The 22,795-nt window shown below is 41.6% G+C and overlaps 2 protein-coding genes across 12 annotated transcripts in view; one reads left to right on the top strand and one right to left on the bottom strand.

Annotated features, from left to right (window-relative positions):
* CP (ceruloplasmin) overlaps positions 1-22,795 on the top strand; it is a 99,683-nt gene that overhangs the window by 66,654 nt on the left and 10,234 nt on the right. For 2 of the 4 annotated variants that reach the window (XM_014455784.2, XM_014455783.2), the window contains exons 12-18: positions 700-907; positions 2,223-2,365; positions 3,777-3,905; positions 7,630-7,736; positions 9,439-9,655; positions 10,032-10,171; positions 10,739-10,901. In XM_014455784.2, the coding sequence (XP_014311270.1) occupies positions 700-907; positions 2,223-2,365; positions 3,777-3,905; positions 7,630-7,736; positions 9,439-9,655; positions 10,032-10,171; positions 10,739-10,901 (1,107 nt within the window). Of the gene's footprint in view, positions 1-699; positions 908-2,222; positions 2,366-3,776; positions 3,906-7,629; positions 7,737-9,438; positions 9,656-10,031; positions 10,172-10,738; positions 10,902-17,153; positions 17,412-18,547; positions 18,729-22,795 lie in introns of those variants that run through there. The other 2 variants (XM_023753752.1, XM_006088652.2) reach the window with 2 other exon arrangements.
* HPS3 (HPS3, biogenesis of lysosomal organelles complex 2 subunit 1) overlaps positions 18,268-22,795 on the bottom strand; it is a 76,655-nt gene continuing 72,127 nt past the window's right edge. For 3 of the 8 annotated variants that reach the window (XM_023753753.1, XM_023753756.1, XM_023753757.1), the window contains one exon: positions 18,268-19,080. In XM_023753753.1, the coding sequence (XP_023609521.1) occupies positions 18,953-19,080 (128 nt within the window). In that variant the 3' untranslated portion in view covers positions 18,268-18,952. Of the gene's footprint in view, positions 19,081-19,396; positions 20,414-22,795 lie in introns of those variants that run through there. The other 5 variants (XR_002829230.1, XR_002829234.1, XM_023753754.1 and 2 more) reach the window with 4 other exon arrangements.

The raw sequence follows: 22,795 nt of genomic DNA, 5'->3' as shown, positions 1-22,795 counted from the left end.
TTTTTCAGGGTGGTTTTTCGGTATTTTAGTTGTACTTCCAGTTTATTCCTGGGAGACTGTCAGTGTAGCTTCCACTTACTCTGCCACCATTTTTAATCTCCTTTGTTGGTTCTTATTTTAGTTCTATTCTATGGTTAGCCAGAGTAGTATAAGTTTTTTATTCCCTGTTACACTGGCAAATCAGACTAGACACTGGAAGACTCACTAAAGGCTCTTTACCTAAACTTCTCATCATTTTTCTATAGCCTAGATGTAGCGTTCATTTGTCAATTCTTTGCGGTTAAATAACTTATACTAGAACCATAGCCATGCAAATTCAGAGACTCCCACAGGTCTTGCTCTGAATGAGTAAAACAAACAAACAAAAAAGTGAAAAAATGATAACTTGTTTCAGGCTTTTTGTTGTTGTTGTTCCTTATGTGCCACTAAAAGGTAAGACAGGTCCAGGGCAACCTTTCCTTCATTCATTACACAAGTTCAGATACAGAGAAAACAGCAAATGCAAATGCCCTGAGGCAGGCAAACCCTTGACATGTGGCTTGGGTGGCATGAGTAGTAGGCCACATGATCAGAGGTGTGGGAAGCCAGCTGATGTAACCCAGGCCACAGTAAGGACTTTGGTATTGATTCTGAGTAAAGTGAGGAACCACGGAAGGTAATGAGCAAAGGAGTGACATGCTTTCTCATTTACCTTTCAAGGGACTTTCGATGTTGAGTGCCTCACAACTGATCACTACACTGGTGGCATGAAGCAAAAATATACTGTGAGCCAACGCAGGCAGCTGTCTGAGAATCCAAACCTATACCTGGGAGAGCGGACCTACTTCATTGCCGCGGTGGAGGTGGAATGGGATTATTCTCCAAGCAGGGAATGGGAAAAGGAGCTGCATCGTTTACAAGAGCAAAGGTAATTCTCTAGGCAGATTCCCAATTTTTTAGTTTCTCTTTCAAAGAAGGCAGAATTATGTGAAATTGCAGTAAAATAAAGTTGTGTTAAATAAGAATAACAACAAAATGCTTCCTAGGCATCCTTCTCATTAATTTCAGTTTCTCTCAATTTTTTCACAGGCAATTTTCCATTTGTAGTTATTCACGTTTCTTTCTTTTCTATTGGACTGTCTTCTTACATTCATGTGCCCTTATCTTGTCACTGATTTTCAAACTTACACCACAATTAATGTCTCAGTTCAGAGCTAAAGTATTATTTTCTCTATCAACTATTTGCTATTTATGTTATCTTTTCTCCAAAGATTTTGTTATTAGTCTATTAACCAGTTATTTCACATTTTTAAAGCTATTACTAGTATGTATGAAAGAAAACTTTAAATTGAGGGCAGTATTACAGATATGGTCTCTGCCCTCGAAGAAGTTACAGGAAAATACGGTTCAAAACCACCAATAACAAGTAAATCATGGCTCCCTCTGCTGGGGCTGGGTACCTTTTGAAATAAATCATGGGACTGAAAAAATAAGTTCAGTTTGAATAGATGTTAGCTAAGGGTGGTGGTTGGAGCTGCAGAACCCTTCCATTTAGAGCAGCTTCACCCACACTGTGGTTAGTCCTTTTGTACTGTCCCCTCTATTATCTCCCACATAATGCACCAGCCCTTTGTGGTATGACTGGACAGATAGGAGTGGGCATATATTCATATCTGGTTCATAACATGTATCTGGACAGTGGTTACCTGGGCAGTTTGACTGCGATGGTGATTATGATTTGTGATGTAAAGTTGTAAAAGGTTATTTCAGTGATTGGGGTAAAACAGTCAAAAGGCCACAGGAGCCATTAGGAGTCAATAAAAACTTTAGGGAAAGAAAATATCTAGAAGAACATGGCTACTTCAGTACCTATAGACTAGAAACATTGTAGTATCCAGGGAACATGTCAGTGGTGAAATCTGGACCCATACAGTTTTAGAGCAATAAATAAACCTTGGATATGGCCTCCTCTAATACCTCATTTCAGAGGAGAAGAAACCAAGACTCCAATGAGAAATGACTAGCTGGGGGTCATTTTAGTGGCAGAATCCAGGCTCCACTCTGCCTAGGTGCACTTTCTACCACCCATGTCTATTTTTAAAGTCTTGCGGGAATGGGAGAGTGGTATTGAAAACTAGCATAATTACTTAAGTAAAAATTGTATGTTTATTCACAATTTAAAACTCAACTTCCACTTTCACTAAAACAAATACTAACTTAGTTGTGTGTGTGTTTTTTTTAAGTGTTTCGAATAATGCATTTTTAGATAAGGAAGAATTTTACATAGGCTCAAAGTACAAGAAAGTTGTGTATCGGCAATACACTGATGGCACATTCCAAGTTCCAGTGGAGAGAAAAGCTGAAGAAGAACATCTGGGCATTCTAGGTACTCTAACAGCTACAGTTCACCAGGTGTGGGCAAGTGATGTGCTGCCGCATGTGGTGATGGTCCATGTTTAGGAGTTTCATTTTCTTGGTTCATGTATCAGTTATTTAAATAAAAATAGGAGAGTTCTAGTTGCTATATGGGAGGCTGCCAAATTAATGAATCTCTTAATAAAGCCAATTAGATCTTTAAAAAATAAAATGTCACTCAATAAAAATGAGAAGCCTATAAATATGGCATAATAAAATACTGTGTCAAAAGCAATATATTATCCCATATACTAATGAAATTATATATATTTGGTGTTTATTAAACTGATGCTTATAGTTTGGGTGAAATTCCTAGAAATTACTTTCTAATGAAATTCTTAACCAAATTCTCCATTATTCTCCCATCCCTCAAAAAAAAAAAATCATAGCTATTTACTTTTAAAATTAAGATGTAAATGATTAACTCCAAAGGGGAGAAATTTATATATAGATAAGGAGATAGGGAAAGAAAAAAGTGTTACTGTGCACACAGCAGGGGGAAAAGATCTCTTCAATTTTTCAGGAATCATTTTAAGACACAATGTTTAAGAACTTGACTAACACTGGTCTTGGGAATTTCCTTGAAAATCGTCAAGTATAAGGGACACCACTCCCAACCCCACTGTGTTTCCACACTAACAGAGTTCTCTGGGGCTTGGTTATCCTCAGCCTTAGAGAAAGATACCCCAGGGAGAATGCAGTGTTGCTGGTTCACAGAAATTCTCCCAGACAGAAAACAAGCTACGATTGGCTGGAGAGGAGAAAAGGCTGGGAAGCCCCACCCATCCTTTCAAATGCAGGACTGCCTGCAGTTATTAATTCAGGCCCAGGAAATTCTGGAAGTCCAAATGCTGAGATCAGGACTCCTGGCCAGGGATGAGTCACAGTGATTCACCAGGATTAGGCCATTAAACTGCAGGGGGCTTTCAGGCCCAAACTTCCCCAGGCCTGGAGATAAAATAAGAGATTGCAGCCATACTAGTGTTTTTATCCTGAATCCTCTGGAATGAGGTATAATCCAATAGTAATACAGTATGGAGCCACAGGAGGTAAAACAGACTAGGGCAGTGATGGCGAACCTATGACACGCGAACTCATTTTTTTGGTTGATTTTTCTTTGTTAAATGGCATTTAAATATATAAAATAAATATCAAAAATATAAGTGTTTTACTATGGTTGCAAATATCAAAAAATTTCTATATGTGACACGGCACCAGAGTTAAGTTAGGGTTTTTCAAAATGCTGACAGGCCGAGCTCAAAAGGTTCGCCATCACTGGACTAGGGCCTTAATGCTAAATTATCCAATCTGTGTTTTTATTTCTGAGTTAGAACTTCTGATCTGACAGCATATAAGCCACTCTTCCTCTTCACTCTTGCCAGGTCCACAACTTCATGCAGATGTTAGAGACAAAGTGACTATTATCTTTAAAAACATGGCTACAAGGCCCTACTCGATACATGCCCATGGGGTGAAAACGGAGAGTGCTACTGTTACTCCAACCTTCCCAGGTACTCATGGGGTGGGAGATTGCTACTGTTACTCCACCTTCCTAGGTACGCATGGGGTGGAGGTGTGCAATAGATTTTACAGCTTCTCCACAAATTACTTGTCAGGAAGGTATTCCTTCCAAATGATTGTTGCTTGAGAAAGTGAAGGAGGTGGTCAAGAGGGGACACAAGGAAATGTGTCTGCATGTGTGTGTATGATTGCATTCACCTACTAAAAAAAATGCACAGCACCGAGGAAGAAATCTGATGGTGTTGGGCATCCATAGACACTCAGGTTTGAGCCAGAAGAGATGGTCTCTCTCCACGCAGCTAGAACACACCCCAGACAACACTGATCACCTTGAACGTGACTGAAGGCTCTCCTGCCTGTGTCTGGGGATAGGATCCTAAGGACAGAGGCTGCCACTTGAAATTTTAAATCTCTGGTATCTAACGCACTATCTGAAATGTATAAGAACTCAATAAATGTTTAACAGAGTAAAAGCCAAAATAACTTAAATTCAGGGGTGTATTTTCTTTCAGAAGAACTGTATTTTTCATCTATTAGTTGTAAAGTTGGCTCTTAGGGAAGAGCCATTTCTCAGTAATTTAGCAGTTCCCAAATACAGGGTGGGCCAGAAGTAGGTTTACAGATGTTCATATGGAAAATAATACAATAATTAATAAATCATAATATAAGAATCAACTCTGTTTTGTATACTTGCAACTGTATATCAAGTGAGAAACAATAAATTACTATATACGGGAGTAGAAATGAAAAGCCCTGCCCTCATGATCCTCACAGTCTTCCTAGGAGATAAACAATATATAAAAAAGTTAAGGCAGATGAGCCCTAACTGGTTTGGCTCAATGGATAGAGTGTTGGCCCGTGGGTTGAAGGGTCCCGGGTTTGATTCCAGTCAAGGGCACATACCTCAGTAGCAAGCTTGATCCAGGTCCTGGTTGGGGTGTGCAGAATGCAACCAATCGATGTGTCTCCCTCACATCGATGTTTGTCTCTCTGTCTCTCCCTCTCCCTTCCACTCTCTCTCTCTTAAAAAAAAAAATAAAAATTTTAAAATCAATGGAAAAATGTCCTCGGGTGAGGATTAACCAAAATAATAATAATAAAATTAAGGCAGATGAGAGAGAATAAGTAACAATGGCACTATTTTAGGTAGGGTGATCAGAAGGGCTTCTCTGAGGAGGTGCCACTGGTGAAGACATTTAAGTTATGAGAAATACAATCCACTTAGTTGGGCAGAGTTGTGTGAGAAGAGCATTCTAGGTCCCAAGATGGGAGAGGACTTAGTATGTCTGAGGAACAGTGAGGAAACCAGAGGCCAGCAGAGCAAAAGGGAGAGATGGAAGAGGTGAGATGCTAAGGGACTTAAGAGGTCATAGTCAGGACCTTAGATTTTATCCTAAAAACCCTACAAGGGTTTGAACTGGAGAATGATGATCCTATGAACACTTTTAAAAGGAATGTCTGGCTAGTGTGTGGCAGTGACTGTAGGGGACAAGGGAAGAAGCAAGGATTGGTTAGAGCAGTGGTTCTCAACCTTCCTAATGCCGCGATCCTTTAATACAGTTCCTCATGTTGTGGTGAACCCCAACCATAAAATTATTTTTGTTGTACTTCATAACTGTAATTTTGCTACTGTTATGAATCATAATGTAAATATCTGATATGCAGGATGTATTTTCATTGTTACAAATTGAACATAATTAAAGCATAGTGATTAATCACAAAAACAATATGTAATTATATATGTTTTCCGATGGTCTTAGGCGACCCCTGTGAAAGGGTCGTTTGACCCCCAAAGGGTCGCGACCCACAGGTTGAGAACCGCTGGGTTAGAGGGTTTTAGTGATAATCTGGGTAAGTAAATGAGTCTTGGACCAGCTTAGAAATGGCGGAAATGGTAAGTTGTCACATTCTGGTTTTATTTTAAAGCTGTCGTTAAGAGGACCTGCTGAAAGGCTGGGCATTATAGAAGGTTAGGGAAGGAGGAGGAGTCCAGTCAGTGCCAAGGTTGGGCATTGGACACCTGGTGACAGCAGATTGTGGTGGAAATGGAGAAGGAAATGCCATTATTCAGCTCATGAAAATAAGAGTATAGATGAAGAGACAATATATTCTGGAGGTAAATCTATGCTTTATTCTCAGTGAAATAGTCTTCTTATGAAAAGGGTGAGGACATAGGGACAGAAAAGATGGAGGGCTTAAGGAAAAAGAAACTAGCCTATCACATCCCTTGAGACCATCCATCATGTCTTACTTGATTCCCTAATAAAGGTTTGTTAGACTCTGGCCAATTAAAGTCTGACAGAATGAATAAGTAATAGTGAGGTCTACTACATACATGGAGTTTACAGTGCCTTTCATGGCTGAAAGTCAAGGTCCTGTGAGCAGCTGTACAGGAAGCCCTGGGTGACTGGGAGCAGAGATCGGCTGGAGAACACAGTACAAATGGACCAGGGTAGAAGCCTTCACAAGACAGGAGAGTGGAGCAACTGGCCATCTTTAGAGTGTCAAGGTCCAGGGTACGGTCCTGTGTGTGACAGAGTTGTGACCACACAGTGTATAGTATGACAGACAGAATGGGACAAACTAGAGAGGTCAGTGACCTATGAGATCAAGGTCTCATGGCTCTTCCCCAGGTATCGTGAAATCACTGAGGATAACTACAAAAGGAGAAAAGGAAGGCCATGGTGAAGTGAGGGAGTCACATGGTGTGGTCCAGACACACAGACACAGGAGACTGGGGCAGATGCTAGCTCGGTGGGGATGAGGACAGTGTAGTAGAGAAACACACTTCAAGCTAAGAAGAGATCTGTTGCAACGTTTCCTCAAGTTGGGATATTGGAATTGCCACTGTTACCAAACAACATCAAGGAATTTGATGTCCTTTGAGCACAGAGAGGCCAAAGTCCGAGGCAACAGTTATCCCAGAAAAAAATAGATTTATTCATTAGGCAGGCAGCCAGGCAGGGAGACAGGAGGGAAGACTCAATCTCTCTCAGACAAGGGCTTAGAGCAAATTTTAAACGAGGTTAGAAAGGAGCTATACATATTAATTCTAATTAAAGGGCTCTTGGATCTAAGTTATCTAGGGTAAGGATGAGAAGGGTGAGAGAAAGTATAAAGAAAATCCAAGTTGGCAGGGTCTGACTGGGTGAGATCTAGGCACCCTTGCTTCTGCATACTGTCCTCGAGGACCTGGTGTGTGGCTAGGGGCAGATTTTGGTTCTGGCCACCTGTAGGGCTCAGTGGAGTTCATTTGGCTTTCTGCACCCACTCCAGCCTCTGAGCTCAGTCAGGCCTGGCTTGTCTGGTGGTGTCCGGGCACTGTGCGGAGGCTTGCTGTTATCTCCTGAAAGCCAAAACAACTAGGAGGAGAAAATTTATGAGGGTCTGGTTCAATGTTTGGGCCCTATTTCACCCTCTTCTGGCTATTGTGGTACTGCATGCATGCCAAGTCCAGTTAATTCATAACTGACAAAGAAGATAGAAATGTGTATCTTACATTTTATCCTAAAACTAAATTTCTGAAAACAATTTTGAGTACCACTACTTTTTAAATCTAATTTCCTTCACATTTCCGGTTTCTGGGTCACTGGTTCTTAAGATTAAGCCTGTATATACATACATATGTACATATGTGTGTGTATGTGTGTGTGTGTATATATATATGTATATATACTGAATATAACTGGATGCATCAATACTTGATTAATTTAGGTGAAACTCACACTTACATATGGAAAATCCCAGAAAGATCTGGAGCTGGAAGTGAGGATTCTGCTTGTATTCCATGGGCCTACTATTCAACTGTAGATCAAGTTAAGGTAAACTTACATCATCTGTGTTCTGTGAAAAGTCCCAAAACAGACACACAGCTGAAGGAAGATGAGGTTAGTTTCTGTAGGCCAGTTCTACAGTATATTCCCAGGGGAGTAAGTGGCTCTGCAATCCACTTTGGTTTCTTTTTGTTTGTGTTTAAGGATACATCTATGACTGCTGATTGTGGGTAACACAGATTTAAATATTAATCAATACAGTTTTTTATTTCCCTTTCACATCAGAATACATAAACACAAAAAACTGATGTCTGTGATTTCAGAGCTCTATTACTACATGGTTTAAAATGCTGACCTCACCAATGACAGCACAACTAATACTGCTATTTGACTAAATATTCCAAAGCCAACAAAACACTCAACAATGACAAATCAGAACAGGTCCCCAAATTCTTTTGTAGAATTGAATCTCTAGTCCTAATCTTTCTCCTGAGTTCCAGATTTGTCTATACACCTGTCGACTGAACATCTCCATCAGCACTGGAAACTCAGCAACTCTAAAGTGGAAATCGAGATCTTCCTCCACCTCCTCCTGTATTTCCTGTTGTACTAGATAGCACCGAAGCACCCAATCTACTCAGTTGTTCAAGCTAGAACCCTGGATATAAAGTATCGAATGCATCCTCTTAGCTCCACCAAGGAATTCACATACATAGGCCTCAGCCCATTCCTTTTCTCCATCTCCATAGATCAGGTCCTTGTAATTTGCTTCCACAATGCAATGGCTTCCTAATCTCCTGTATCGCCCCCCTCCAAGCCTTCCTTCACTCCACCATCAGGATGACTGGGCTAAAATGCAAATACGCTGCCATTCCATGTTCAATGTTTCAGTGGCCACCTATGTCCCACAAGACAAAATCTAAAATTCCTGAACATGATACAACACAAAGGTCCTTCAGGAACTAATCTACCACTACTAATGCCCAGCCAAACCAGACTTTCCATAGGCTTAAGTCAACTGAGGTCTTCCTCTTCTGTGTTCATTAGCACTGTACATACCTCCACCACAGCAGGGGGTTCCTTCTTCTGCTCCTCTATTTCCCTGGCTAGACTGAATTCCTATAGGGCAAGGCTTTATATGATTCATCTCTGGAATTTCAGTGACTGGCATAGTGCTTGGCTTATGGAATAGGCAAACCAACACTGTTCATTTGGGGTTCTTTTAAATTGCTGCTCATTAGCTGAGTCAATATTTGGCCTCTGCACCCACACCCCCTACCTGTAACTCACCATTGTTCCAATTTAACAGCTTCAAGTAGAAAGTTGCTGACTTGACTGTACCACATTGGGTAAAGTTTACTACCTAAATCAGTCCTTCCAAAATTCCTCAGGTCATGGGCAATAAGGTTCCCCTCCAGTTCTCTGATATCCTGACCTAGCTCTGGCTGCTGTTTCTCAGTGATTAGAGTGCCAGCCCCGTGCACTGAAGGCTCTCGGGTTTGATTCCCAAAGGCATGTAGCTGGGTTGCAGGTTCCTTCCCCAGCTCCAGTGAGGCATGTGCAGGAGGCAACCAATCAATGTGTCTCCTCAAATTCATGTTTCTTGTTCTCTTTCTCCTCCTCCCTTCCTCGCTTCCTCCCTTCCATTTCCTCTAAAAATCAGTGGAAAAAATATCCTCAGGTGAGGATTAACAAACAAACAAATCCTGACCTATATCACAAGGATGACTGAAGTTTTTGCTCTTTTCAGGATCTCTATAGTGGATTAATTGGCCCACTGATTGTTTGTCGGAGACATTACCCGAAAGTATTCAATCCTATAAAGAAACTGGAATTTTCACTTCTGTTTTTAGTTTTTGATGAGAATGAATCTTGGTACTTAGATGACAACATCAAAACATACTCTGATCACCCTGAGAAAGTAAACAAAGACAATGATGAATTCATAGAAAGCAATAAAATGCATGGTATGATACATTATTCTAAAACCCTTTCCTTTCAAATACAATTATTTTGGAGACTATTCCTTTTGAAATGAACCTCATCTGTCTCACTAGAGGTAGAATTCTGTTCAAAGCAAAATCATCTATTTACTTCTCTCCTCATTCCAAATTCTCATTCCCTTTTAAATAAACTCAAATCAGGCTTAAGGCTTTTGATGCTAAGTGACTAGATAGCAGTGTAACATTATTGACCTTAAAGTACTCATTTCCCTCATCTGTCGTGAAATAACTTCTAGTACCTCAGAAAAGATCCCACTCATTGACCTCACAATCATATTTTCTATGATTTCTTGGTTTAAAATATCCTGAAAGGTAACATAAAAATCATGTGCTTCCCCAGCTATTAATGGGAGAATGTTTGGGAACCTGCAAGGCCTCACAATGCGTGCGGGAGATGAAGTCAACTGGTACCTGATGGGAATGGGCAATGAGATAGACTTGCACTCCGTGCATTTCCATGGCCACAGCTTCCAATACAAGGTAAGAGCCAGCCATGGTCATTATTCTTGCTCAATTTGACAATGTTTTAATACAAATGAAGAAAATATTTCCTCAGAGAGACTCATGGAAAATTGAAAGTTTCAAGAGATAACTATTTTCTAAGAGTGTGGCACACGGCAGTTTCAATTGCCATTACCAGTCTTTGTTATATCTGGGACTCCTCCTGGGATTTGCAGTTTTTGCTGGACTTTCATGGAGCTCTACTCATATATTCCTGGGTAGGGCATTTGAATAGAAGTGTTAGCAGAGAGGGTAGGAATTTCCCCTTGTGTAACACAAGGGCTCCCATAAAAAGCAAAACATTGTTAAAGTGTAAGAGGTAACAGACCTCTTTTCGCCACACTCACCTGAAGGCCATAGTGCCAAGGCTTTAGCAGGAATCCAAGGACCATATATCCCACTGTTTGTATTAAGCACAGAAATATACAGGGGCTTTTTTTTTTTTAAACAAATCCTTTTGTCTAATATCTCTGAGCTGGCCAATGAAACATTTGAATTCTCCCATATAATAAACTTCATATAAATGTTGTTATTTTTCTAATTAAGCACAGGGGCGTTTATAGTTCTGATGTCTTCGACATTTTCCCTGGGACATACCAAACCCTAGAAATGGTCCCAAGAACACCTGGAATCTGGTTACTCCACTGCCATGTGACTGACCACATCCATGCCGGAATGGAAACTACTTACACCGTTCTACCAAATAAAGGTAAATATCACCTTAGTGATCCCAGAAGTCATATACCCACAAATATAATTAAGATGCACTACTTTGTCAAAATACGTCCCCCAATAGGAAGCATTTGTGAATTGGCTGTTCTTTCTTTCTCCTCTACCTTTGAACAGGATTTTTTTTTTTTTACTGCTATATGGTCTAACTGCTTTTCTGAAAACAGTCGGTTCTGAAAACAGCTCCACTACTCCTAGCTAGTCCAAATGACACAATTTAGATGCAGTGTAATTATAATGGATATAAGTGAGCAGTCATATCATCTATAAAGACACTGATCATGGATCACACATTTAATTTCTTTCTTAAAACTAACTTTTTTCTAGGTGTTACCTGGTATACAAACGTCCCTCCCCCCAAACCCCCCCAAAAATTCCCCAATTAGCAATATAATTTGAATTATGTAATCAGGCAGAACAGTGTCTTTCTTGATTCTGGAGGGCGGGGTTTGTTTGGTCTTTTTTAAAAAATATCTTTTTAATATATTTTTATTGATTTCAGATAAGGAGAAAGAGATAGAAACATCAATGATGAGAGAGAATCATTGGTTGGTTGCCTCCTGCACACCACCTACTGGGGATCTAGCCAGAAATCCAGGCACGGGCCCTGACTTGGAATTGAACCATGACCTCCTGGTTCATAGGTCGATGCTCAACCACTGAGCCACACTGCCCAGGTGTGGGAGGGTGTTCTTGATTATTGTTTATGAAAGACTGTCTTAGTCCATTTGGCTGCTATAACAAAATACAAAACTGGGTAGCTTACAAGGAACAGAAATTTATTTTCGTAGTTCTGAAGGCTATTCGTCTGGGGTCAGGATGTCAGCATGATCAGGCGAGGGGCCTTTTTCGGGTTTCAGACTTCTTGCTATATCCTCACATGGCAGAAAGATCAAACTAGCTCTCTGGAGTCTACAAATCCCATTCACAAGGGTCCCGCTCTCATGACCTAATCAATTCCCAAAGACCTACCTCCTAACACCATCATCTTGGACATTAGGTTTTCAATATATAACAATTTTGGGTTGTAGGGGTGGTGGGGGTGACAGAAACATGCAGATCACAGCAAAGATCCTAGGAGAAAACAGAATATAAATTCCCCACTCCTCCACCCCAGCAGGAACACTCCCTCCCCCATAGACGCTCAAGCATCCACTCACAGGAAAACAAAAAGCTCTTTTGTGGATAAACACTAACACACTGTGTTATATGAAAAGTAAAATTCCTGCTTTGTGGCCGCGGGCTCTGCTCTTTCCTGGGTCTTCTGAGTTTAGAATTGGCAAAGGCAAATCCTACAGGGGGAAATTATGTAGAGAAAACAACTCCTTGTGTTTCCTAAATATAGGCATAAAGGGAACATATAAATGGAAGAAAATATAGAAGTAAATATATTTCAAATATTAAAAATCACTGAAAGATCAACCATCAATGCAAATGAAAAGTTTTAATTTCTCCTGGGTCTTACATAAACACCTTGCACTATGAAAAACTGCTTCCATGCAAAATTTTGATCACAAAGAGCATACTGAGCACCGGAATACCCAAGACTCATACAGACAAACAAACCGCCAGGCTTCATGCCAGCAGCTGATGAGCAGGGTGAAGGATCAAAGAGAAAAAGAAAACTTTAGACTCTAAAGAACATTAGCATACATGCTTACCATACAAAAGGATGGTTCTTATTCAGAAAAATAACCAAGAGCAAGAGAACAGTTAGGTAGGAAATCCATGCATGCAAATGGCTGGCACATAGAGGATGCTGCTACATACAACCCCACACAGACAAGGAGAAGGTTCCCCTGCATAATGAGTCTGGAGGAGAAGAGGGAGACGACTGCTTGCTTGGTTAAGAAAGGGGAGATTGTCTTAAAAAGCCATAGAGATGCCCTAGCCAGTTTGGCTCCATGAATAGAGCATCGGCCTGCGGACTGAAGGGTCCCGGGTTCAATTCCGATCAGGGGCAAATTCGATCCTCAGTAGGAGGTGTGCAGGAGGCAGCTGGTCAATGAATGTTTCTATCTTTGATGTTTCTATCTCTCTCTCCCCCCGCCCCTTTCTCTCTGAAATCAATAAAAATATATATATTTTTTAAAAAGCCACAGAGAAGCCCTGGCTGGTGTGCCTCAGTTGGTTGGGCATCATCTTGTGCACCAAAAGTTTGCTGGCTTGATTCCCAGCCAGGGCACATGTCTGGGGTTGTGGGCTTGATCCTCAGAGGAGGGCATGCAAAAGGCAGACAATTGATGTTCCACTCTCACATCAATGTTTCTCTCTTCATCTCCTCTCTCTCTAAAACTCAATAGAAATAAATAAAGTAGGAAAGCATAGAGAAAATTGTAGAACAAATGAAAAATGTGAAGGAAAAACACATGTTGGAAAAAAATTAAAGAGAAATTTGGCACTTACAAAGAGAAAGATATTGTATGGGACTGAAAGAAGCAGTAATGAATAAAAAAAGACAGTTTAAACTATATACAGAAAAGTGGGGAGCCACATTATCAGTCTGAATTATCTTTAAATAGAAGTTTGATAAAGCTTTGGGCAAGTCTACATTAATTCTGAATCTCAGATAAGTTTCTTCCTACCATGACACACAGAGAGCACTGGAGGTTAGCTTGAAATCTTTCAGTATTATGCACCAAAATATTTCCTCCCCACCCCCCCAAAAATTTAGAAAAAAAAATTATGGATGTCCTGTCATACTTAATGTAATGCTTCATTTCCTCTACCAGAGGAAGCTTAATAAAGACCTCCTATGACAAAAAGGGGTACTTTTTTTATACTGTAACATTTTGGAGTAGCCTCTAGAAAAAAAAAAGTTTGCTTAGCTTTAAGTTCCTTATAGGCCAGGGCTGTATAGTCTGTATGTCTCCTAAGCAACCAAATCCAATGTAATACTCTGCTTGGTAAATATCTAACCCCCATATTAACCTAATGAAAAGAAATTTTAAAAACTCATTTGGACATAATGTCAGATTTACAGAAAAACTGCAAGAGCAGTACAAAAAAAAAAAATCCCATACACCCTTCACCCACTTATCCAGATGTTACTATTTTCCACAAAATGTTGCTCTTTTGCACAGCCACATCTGCTCTTTTATTCTCTCTCCGAGCTCCCTGTCTCTCCCCATATCTACATTATATTTACATTATAAATATACTAGAGGCCCGGTGCAAGAAATTCATGCATGGGTAGGGTCCCTAGGCCTAGCCAGCGATCAGGGCTGATCTGTGGGGTGCCCGGCGGGGTGATCGGGGGGCCCCTGATGGCACCCGCCTTGGCTAGCCTGGGGCCTGCAGGCTGGGGGCAGCTCCTGCATTGAGCATCTGCCCCCTGGTGATCAGTGCGCATCATAGCAACCAGTCATTCCATGGTTTGGTCGATTTGCATATTAGGCTTTTATTATATAGGATATACTCATGTTCCTCAAAACAAGGATATTCTCACACATAAACACAGCACATCTATCAAAATCAGGAACTTAAAAGTGATCCCAAACTACAGACCCTATTCTAATTTCCCCAACTGCTTTACTCATATTCTTCCTAAAAAATGAAAACCCTGCTCATGTGTCGCATCCAGCTGGCACATCCTCAGTCACCCTCAGTCTGAAACAGGTCCCTCAGTCTTTCTCTTTTGCAACTGGGACATTTTTAAAGAATGCAAGGCCATCCCTTTGTAGCATGTCCTTCATTTTGGATTTGCCTAATGTTTCCTCACAATTAGATTCAGATTAGGCATTTCTTTGCCGGACTCTCACAGAAGTGATATTGTTTCTCTCAGTACACATGTCAAGAGGCAGAAGATGTTGATTTGTTCCCTTACTGGGTTATGTTTGAGTGTTTAATTAAGGTAGTATCAGCCAGGTTTCTCCATTATAAAGTTACTATTTTCCCTTTATAATCAACTAGAGGCCCGGTGCATGAAAATTCATGCATTGGAGGGGGGTCCTTCAGCCCGGCCAGCCCCCTCTCACAGTCTGGGAACCCTCAGGGGCGGGAGGCGAACCGGCAATCAGGAGAAGGCAACGCCCCATCACACCTCTGGTGCTGCCACTGCCAGCAGAGCAAGCCTCAGCCGGGCCTGATTACCACTGCCTCAGGCAGCCCTGGGCAGCTGGGCAGCTACCACCTGAGGCTTGCCTGCGCCTTGGGCCAGCCCTGGGTGGCTGGGCGGCTGAGGGGACTGGGGGACTCTGGAGGCAGGTGCGAGAAGCAGCCGGGGCCTTGCCGCGCGCCTGCCCGCCCCCGGCGGGGCTGAGGGGACTGGGCACCACCATCTTGTGGCTGTAGGCACCGCCATCTTTGAGGGCGGGGCAGTCAGTTAGCATATTCACTCCTTATTGGCTGTGGGCGCTGCCATCTTTGAGGGCAGAGCAGTCAATCAGCATATTCCCTCTTTATTAGATAAGACTAGAGGCCCAGTGCACAAAAATTTGTGCACTCGGGGGGCGGGGGGAGGGGGGTCCCCCAGCCCAGCCTGTGCCCTCTCGCAGTCTGGGACCCCTCGGGAGATAACAACCTGCTGGCTTAGGCCTGCTCCCGGGGTGGCAGAGGGCAGGCCCAATCCCTAGGTGCAGCCCCTGGTTGGGCTCAGAGCAGGACCGATTGGGAGTTGGGGCCCCGCCCTGTCATGCACAGAGCAGGGCAGATCGGGAGGTTGCAATGCCACCCTCAGTCACGCTCAGGGTAGGGCCGATTGGGGGGTTGGGGCACCGCCCCCTGTCACACTCAAGGCAGGGTCAATGGGGAGGTGCGGCACCACCCCCTGTCACGCACAGAGCAGGGCCGATCAGGGGGTTGGGGCGCTGCCCCCTGTCACTCACAGAGCAGGGCCCATCAGGAGGGTTGAGGGTCCATACCTTGTCACTTACAGAGCAGGGTCAATCAGGGGGTGGGGAGCTCCCCCCTGTCATGCACAGAGCAGGGCCAATAGGGAAGTGGGGGCACCGCCCTCTGTCACACACAGAGCAGGCGAATCAGGGGGTTGGGGCGCTGCACCCTGTCACACTCAGGGCAGGGCAAATGGGGAGGTTATGGCTCTACCCTGTCACACACAGAGCAAGGCCTGTGGAGGGGGGTTGGGGCGCCACCCTCTATCACCCACAGAGCAGGGCAATCAGGGGGTTGGGGCGCCGCAACTGTCACACTCGGGGCAGGGCCAATGGAGAGGTTATGGCTCTACCCTGTCACACACAGAGCAGGGCCCATGTGTGGGGGGGGGATTGGGGCGCCGCATCCTGTCATACACAGAGCAGGGCCGATCAGGGGGTTGGTGTGCTGCACCCTGTCAAACACAGAGCCGCAGGGCAATCAGGGGATTGGGGAGCTCCCCCCTATCAGGCACAGAGCAGGGTGGATAGGGAGGTTGTGGCCCCGCCTCCTGTCACACACAGAGTAGGGCGATCAGGGGGTTTGGGCGCTGCCCCCTGTCACGCTGATCCCGGTGCCGGGAGGCATATTACCCTTTTACTATATAGGATAGAGGCCTGGTGCATGGGTGGGGGCCGGCTGGTTTGCCCTGAAGGGTGTCCTGGATCAGGGTGGGGGTCCCCACTGGGGTGCCTGGCCAGTCTGGGTGAGGGGCTGAGGGCTGTTTTCCGGAAGTGAGTGACTGAAGCTTCCAACCGCTCCTTGTTTTCTTTTTCTTTTTTTTTTATTCTGGGCCAGCTTTAGCTCTGAGGCCTCGCTGCTGCAAACATCGATACAAAGTTTTGGTCCGCTGGCTTTCAGTCCGGCTGGTTTCTGGGGTTTTGTTTAGCTTCTTATTTGCAACATAGTATATAGTTGCTTAGAGTTGCAGCTCAGAGGCCGACAAGTGAGGCGGGGAACGTTGGAGTCCGCAGCAAGCAAGCCTCATGCTCGCTTCAGTGCCTGGCTGCCGGCCGCCATCTTGGCTGACAGTAAATTTGCATATACTCACTGATTAGCCAATGAAAAGGGTAGCGGTCGTATGCTAAATACCATGTTTCTCTTTTATTAGTGTAGATAAGGATCTTGGGGGAGGAGAAGAGGGAGGGAAGTAATTTTTTTTTAAACAAAGCAGTACTGGAATGAAAGACGTGTTTTTAAACATAGATTAAGCAGAAAAATAAAAATGAATCTAGAATAATTAAAACAAAATAACTAATATTTAAAAAATTAGAATATACTTAAAGTACCATGTACATTTTTTTTAATCATATGATATATACTATTTTTAATAATGGTCTTAAAATTTCTTTTTCTATAGAGACCAAGTTTGGCTGAAAGAAATAAATTGGTGTTAAGTGAAAAGAAAAAACAACCACCACCAATTCATTATAATGTATTGAAAGTGTTGAATAGAATGTTTACTTAGGAATGTCTATAAACATTAAAGGAAGACTGAAAACATACACTTCTGTGCATTTGCGGGGAAACTGTGTTACACTGTTTCATGCGAAAAGCTCAACAGACTATTACACATGGCTGACTCTAACACACTAGGTATTTTAATTGATTCATATAGGCCATTTGTGTCACCATCACTGGGGCTATATAAAGCTGTATTTTTAAAAAAAAAATCTATGACCAGATATTGTCCTTGGATAGACCTCAAAGGATTACTATTAACACATTTCGTACCGCTCAGGAGTTTTCTCGTGTTTCACGTGCCATCTGTTAAGGACCGCTCACAAGTGTTCTCGTTTTTCACGGAGCGAATCTAGATACTTATATAAATTTTGTTTGGTCCCTCTTCATAGAAGAAAATGTTTTACGCAGTATCATACATTAAAAAAGTACTAGGAACTTTAATTGTTTAATTGTTTTTGTAAATAAAAATGTTATAATTGAAAAACAACACCTAAAGTGCATTATGATGATTTAAATAACGTGCAGTTTACCCAAAAACGTCCGGTCCCTGGCGTATGTCTTAAGAGATTTCTATGCGGTACGCAATGTGTTAAGATTCATTAATATGTTTCCAATCTTTGGATTCCCCATCAATCCCTGTAATGTGCTGCTGACATCATTCCTAAGGAACCAGTAGACATAGGGGTACAGGGAAGTATAATTAAAAATAAAATATAAAGTAATAAACAAATAATAAAATAAAAATTAAAAGTAAAAGTTAAATGAGTATTTAAAATAAAATAGAAAGATGAACCCTTGAAGAAATGGTCAAAAGGATATGAATCTGAAACTGAAAAAAGGCAGAGTTAAGAATTGTATAGATTAAATCCTCAGAAAACTTTCAAAATATGGTTGAGGCAGATGCCTGGTGAGTAGCACTATGCCCAGCCTTAACCAAAGTCAAAGCACACTATCAATGAGCTGAACCTGGACTCAAAATTGTTTGAGATGAGTTAAAAAAGATGACACAGTTGTGAATACCATCATATGTTCCTTTATTTTCACATACACTCTAGCTAAAAGAGCAAGAGTACACATCAACAAAAAATGGAAATGAGGTTTTGGCTAAAAACATGTATTCAGCATATCATGATAACAGCTAGTCAAGAAAGTTACTTTGTAAAATTCTACTTCATGTGATTCAGAAAGAAAGACAGCAGTGGGTTTTAAAAGTAACAAAATAATAAAGTTTGAAATCTTTTACTGTGGGAAAATATTAACATCTTTCTCAAAGAAAATTGTTTTTAAAAGGGACCCAATAGAAAAACTGGAAAAATCAAGGAGACTGAATTTTGGACCTCATGGAGTGACATTCTTTCACACATACTTGCAAAATGGTTCTTTGTAGTCCTGGGATGAAAAAGATGGTCATATCTCTGACAACAGTAAATTGATTTTCCTTGAAATAAAAGTCAATCTCTACTTCTAAAAATATATGGCTTCTTTGAGGAAATTCTTATACCTTGTAGTTTTTAGATTCTAGATGGAATCTAAATGGATTCAGGTAATAAATTATGAAATACCATGGTAAGGTAAGCAACATGAAAGCATTTGCACATATTCAATATGAAAATCCTTTATTTATAATTTTACTTGGCATTCAATTTTTTTAAATTCAGTCTCACATGCTATTATGCTGATTTCCAAATGATACCTTCAAGTCAATGATTTCTTTTGGCTGCAATAAAGAAGATATGGCAAGAAAAATGCTGCAGTGCCATCTTCTGGAAGGACATTCAAGAAGTCCCTTAGTTCTAGTTCCACAGCAACAACTGACAGTGTTTCTGTTTGCAGGAAAAAATATCAGAGTTAGAACAAAATGGCTTTATCCAATTCTCTTATCACTCAACAAACCAGAAGTTAGTTCAGGTAAAAAAATATTATAATTATGAAATAAAAAGTCGTATCTTATGGTTTAACAACTTATTTACTCTTTCGAGAATCCTTTGAAGTTTATTATTATATATTAGCCCCATGCAATTTGGATTTACTATTTCATTTGATTCAGAGAAATTATTACAATATTTTCCAATAAATTTCTTTTATCTTCTGAAAAAAAATACAATCATTAGAATACTGTTTTAAAAGCTAATTTATAAACATTATTTGCTAGGACAAGAAATACTATTAATTGTTGGCTAACATTTTCCTAAATTAGTTCCTTGCTGAAATTTTCATGTTATTAATAAGCATAAACTGTTTTTATGACCATTTATCTTTTTTTTTCCAAACTGAAAAGTAATAAGCTTTTGTTAACATATTATATTAAGAATTTAGCAAACATTTTTGGAAAAGATAACTATGCAATTTTATGATTCTATTGCTTATGAATGAATACATGCTGCCTTCTGCTGGGAGGAGAAGGGGTGACACCTAAGAACAATGTTCCCCAATAAACATACTTCAGTGCTACTCCCTGTGTGATCTTCGCATGTCCACCACTTACTCTATTTGCCGAGTGACTGAAGTAAATCTAGTCATGTGTGTGTGTGCATCCACCCAAAGTTATCTGTCCAATATTCAGCAACCTAATTGCCCTTTACATAAAGGACTGACAAGTGCTTGCTGCTAAAAGTTAATGAATGTAGCAGCAGTGATGTATGGAAAAGATCCCTAGCTCTGGAATCAGACAGACTTGGGCAGGGATCAGACTCTTCTATCTACTCTCTGGGTGACTTTAAGAAAGTCCTTAACCTCCTGAGTACTAATTTCCTTATCTATAATGTAGTGGTACCATTTGCTAGCTTCTAGAGGCCTTTGAGAATTCAGATACAGTGATTCACATCTGATATATAATAGAACCTTAATAATAACTACTAACTAGTTTGTAAAACCTACATGGAAAAACATGAATTACCAATGCTTTCCTACCAAACCAGTTTATTTAGCCTAACTGTGGTACCTATAAGAAGTATACTACACAAAAAAATACTGAGTTTGGGGGCCAGCGCACAGTGATTATAAAGCCAACAAAAAAAAAAGTCTTGCCACTACCCAATTCTCTGCTGCCAACTAGTGAGAGGCTAACAGATTATAACTTCAAGAACAAAGTCAAGATCTTAAATCCTTAAGAGTACCTCAAATCCTCTAGCATGCTGAGAAAATATTCATCAAATGCTAAAAAAAAAACAAAACCCAGTTATTTCTGCCTGGTGGGATTTTAAATGACTTTTTAAACGCTATTTTTAGAATTTACGAGAGTATGAAAATTTGTAACAATAAACACAGTTCATTATCAGAAAAATAATTTCTTTGAAACAAATAAGCCAACTACTAATCCCAGGTTCAATGGCTCTGTATTAATGCAAAGGTTCTCTCTCAACCATTATGATTTTGCCCCCCATGCAACACCTGGTAATGTTTGTAGAAATTTTTATTTGCTGTTAACTGGGACAGTGCTATTGGTATTTAGTGGGTAGAGACCAGGGATGCTGCTTAACATCCTAAAATTTACAGGAGACACTTACACACACACACACACCCCACACACAAACACATTATTCAGTCCAAAATGTCAATAGTACCAACGTTGAGAAAGACTGCATTAGAGATATGAAATCCAAGCTCCTAAGCATATACTAGTATAAGTACCTGACCTCCATCTCCAACATTACTATCTTGCAATTTTGCCTAACATTTACTCTAGACTCTAGAGCAGGGGTGGGCAAACTTTTTGACTCAAGGGCCACAATGGGTTCTTAAACTGGACCGGAGGGCCGGAACAAAAGCATAGATGGAGTGTTTGTGTGAACTAATATAAATTCAAAGTAAACATCATTACATAAAAGGGTACAGTCTTTTTTTTTTTTTTTTTTAGTTTTACTCATTTCAAACGGGCCGGATCCGGCCCGCGGGCCATAGTTTGCCCACGGCTGCTCTAGAGTCTAGAGTTACCCCTGAACTTCTCATTAGTCCCAGGATATTAACAACTTGGCTTGCTTCAGGTCACTCAGTAAGTACCAGACCTGGAACTCAGCTCCAATTCTCCAGGCTCTGATCCTGGTCACTTTTCAATGTAATACAGCTGCCCACAGAGGAAATCTTTCTGTAGAACCTTTGATATCCAGGTGGTTTTTGCTTGAAGGGAAGGCAGTTGCCCCACCCTGTTGGAAGTTCTCTTGACCCACCCAGTAGTTGATGGTCTGAGTCTAAGCAAAACTGAGTGTAAATTGGACTGCAGGCAGAGGTGGATCTCTGGAGGCTTTGAGTCTCTGATATCCTTCTGGCCCTGGGCTAGGAAAAGCAATCCCTGGTGCACATCTTGGTACTTTCCAAAGGCAACCAGCCCCAGCAGAGGGAGCCATAAGAGGTGGATTGGTGATAGCTCCAAACAGGGTACTCAGGGCTAGTCAGAAACAGCATCTGACATTGTCCTGCACTAGAGATTGGGTCATAGCAGATCTACCTAATACATAGACACAAACCCAAACAGTCAGACAAAATGGGAAGACAAAAAAACAATCCCGAAATAAAAGAACAAGAGAATTCTCCAGAAGAAGAGGTAAACAAAATGGAGATAAGAAATTTATCTGATGTGGAGTTCAGCATAATGATGGCAAAGAAGCTCTACAGCATGAGAAAAGATATAGTAACTATGAAAAAAGACCAGTCGCAAATAAAGAATGACATAGCACTAATAAAGAACACACTGGAAAGAATACACAGCAGATTAAGGGAAGCTAAGAACTGGATCAGTGAATTAGAAGATAGGGCAGAAAAATATCACTCAATCAGAGAACCAAAAAGAAATAACAATTAAAAAACAGGAGGACAGCTTAAGGGAGCTATGGGACAACATGAATCAAAACAATCCTATCTAATAAAGAGGGAATATGCTAATTGACCTTCACAATGTCACAAAGATGGCGGGGCCCACAGCCTATGAGGAAGGAATATGCTAATTGACTGTCCCGCCCTCAAAGATGGCGGCGCCCACAGCCAATAAGGAGGGAATATGCGAATTGACTGCCACGCCCTCAAAGATGATGGCACCCACAGCCAATAAGGAGGGAATATGCAAATTGACTGCCCTACCTTCAAAGATAGCAGCGCCCACAGCCAATAAGGAGGGAATATGCTAATTGACTACCCCACCCTCAAAGATGGCGGTGCCCACAGCCACAGGATGGCCGGAAGGGGAGGGCAGTTAGGGGTGACCCGGCCAGCAGGGGAGGGCTGTTAGGGGCGACCAGGCCTGCAGGGGAGGGCAGTTAAGGGTGACCGGGCCGGCAGGGGAGGGCAGTTGGGGGCGATCAGGCTGGCAGGGGAGTGGTTAGGGGGTGATCAGGCTGGCAGACAGAAGCTGTTAGGGGCAATCAGGCAGGCAGGCAAGCAAGCAGTTGGAAGCCAGCAGTCCAGATTGTGAGAGGGATGTCCCAGATTGGAGAGGGTGCAGGCTGGACTGAGGGACACCACCCCTAAGTGCATGAATTTCATGCACCAGGCCTCTAGTATTCACAGAATAGGAGTGCCAGAAGGAAAAGAAAGTGAGCAGGGGAT

Source organism: Myotis lucifugus, unplaced genomic scaffold (assembly GCF_000147115.1).
Source record: "Myotis lucifugus unplaced genomic scaffold, Myoluc2.0 scaffold_50, whole genome shotgun sequence".
NCBI lineage: Eukaryota > Metazoa > Chordata > Mammalia > Chiroptera > Vespertilionidae > Myotis > Myotis lucifugus.
Note: the sequence above shows the minus strand (reverse complement) of the source record. Positions and strands in the feature narration are given on the sequence as shown.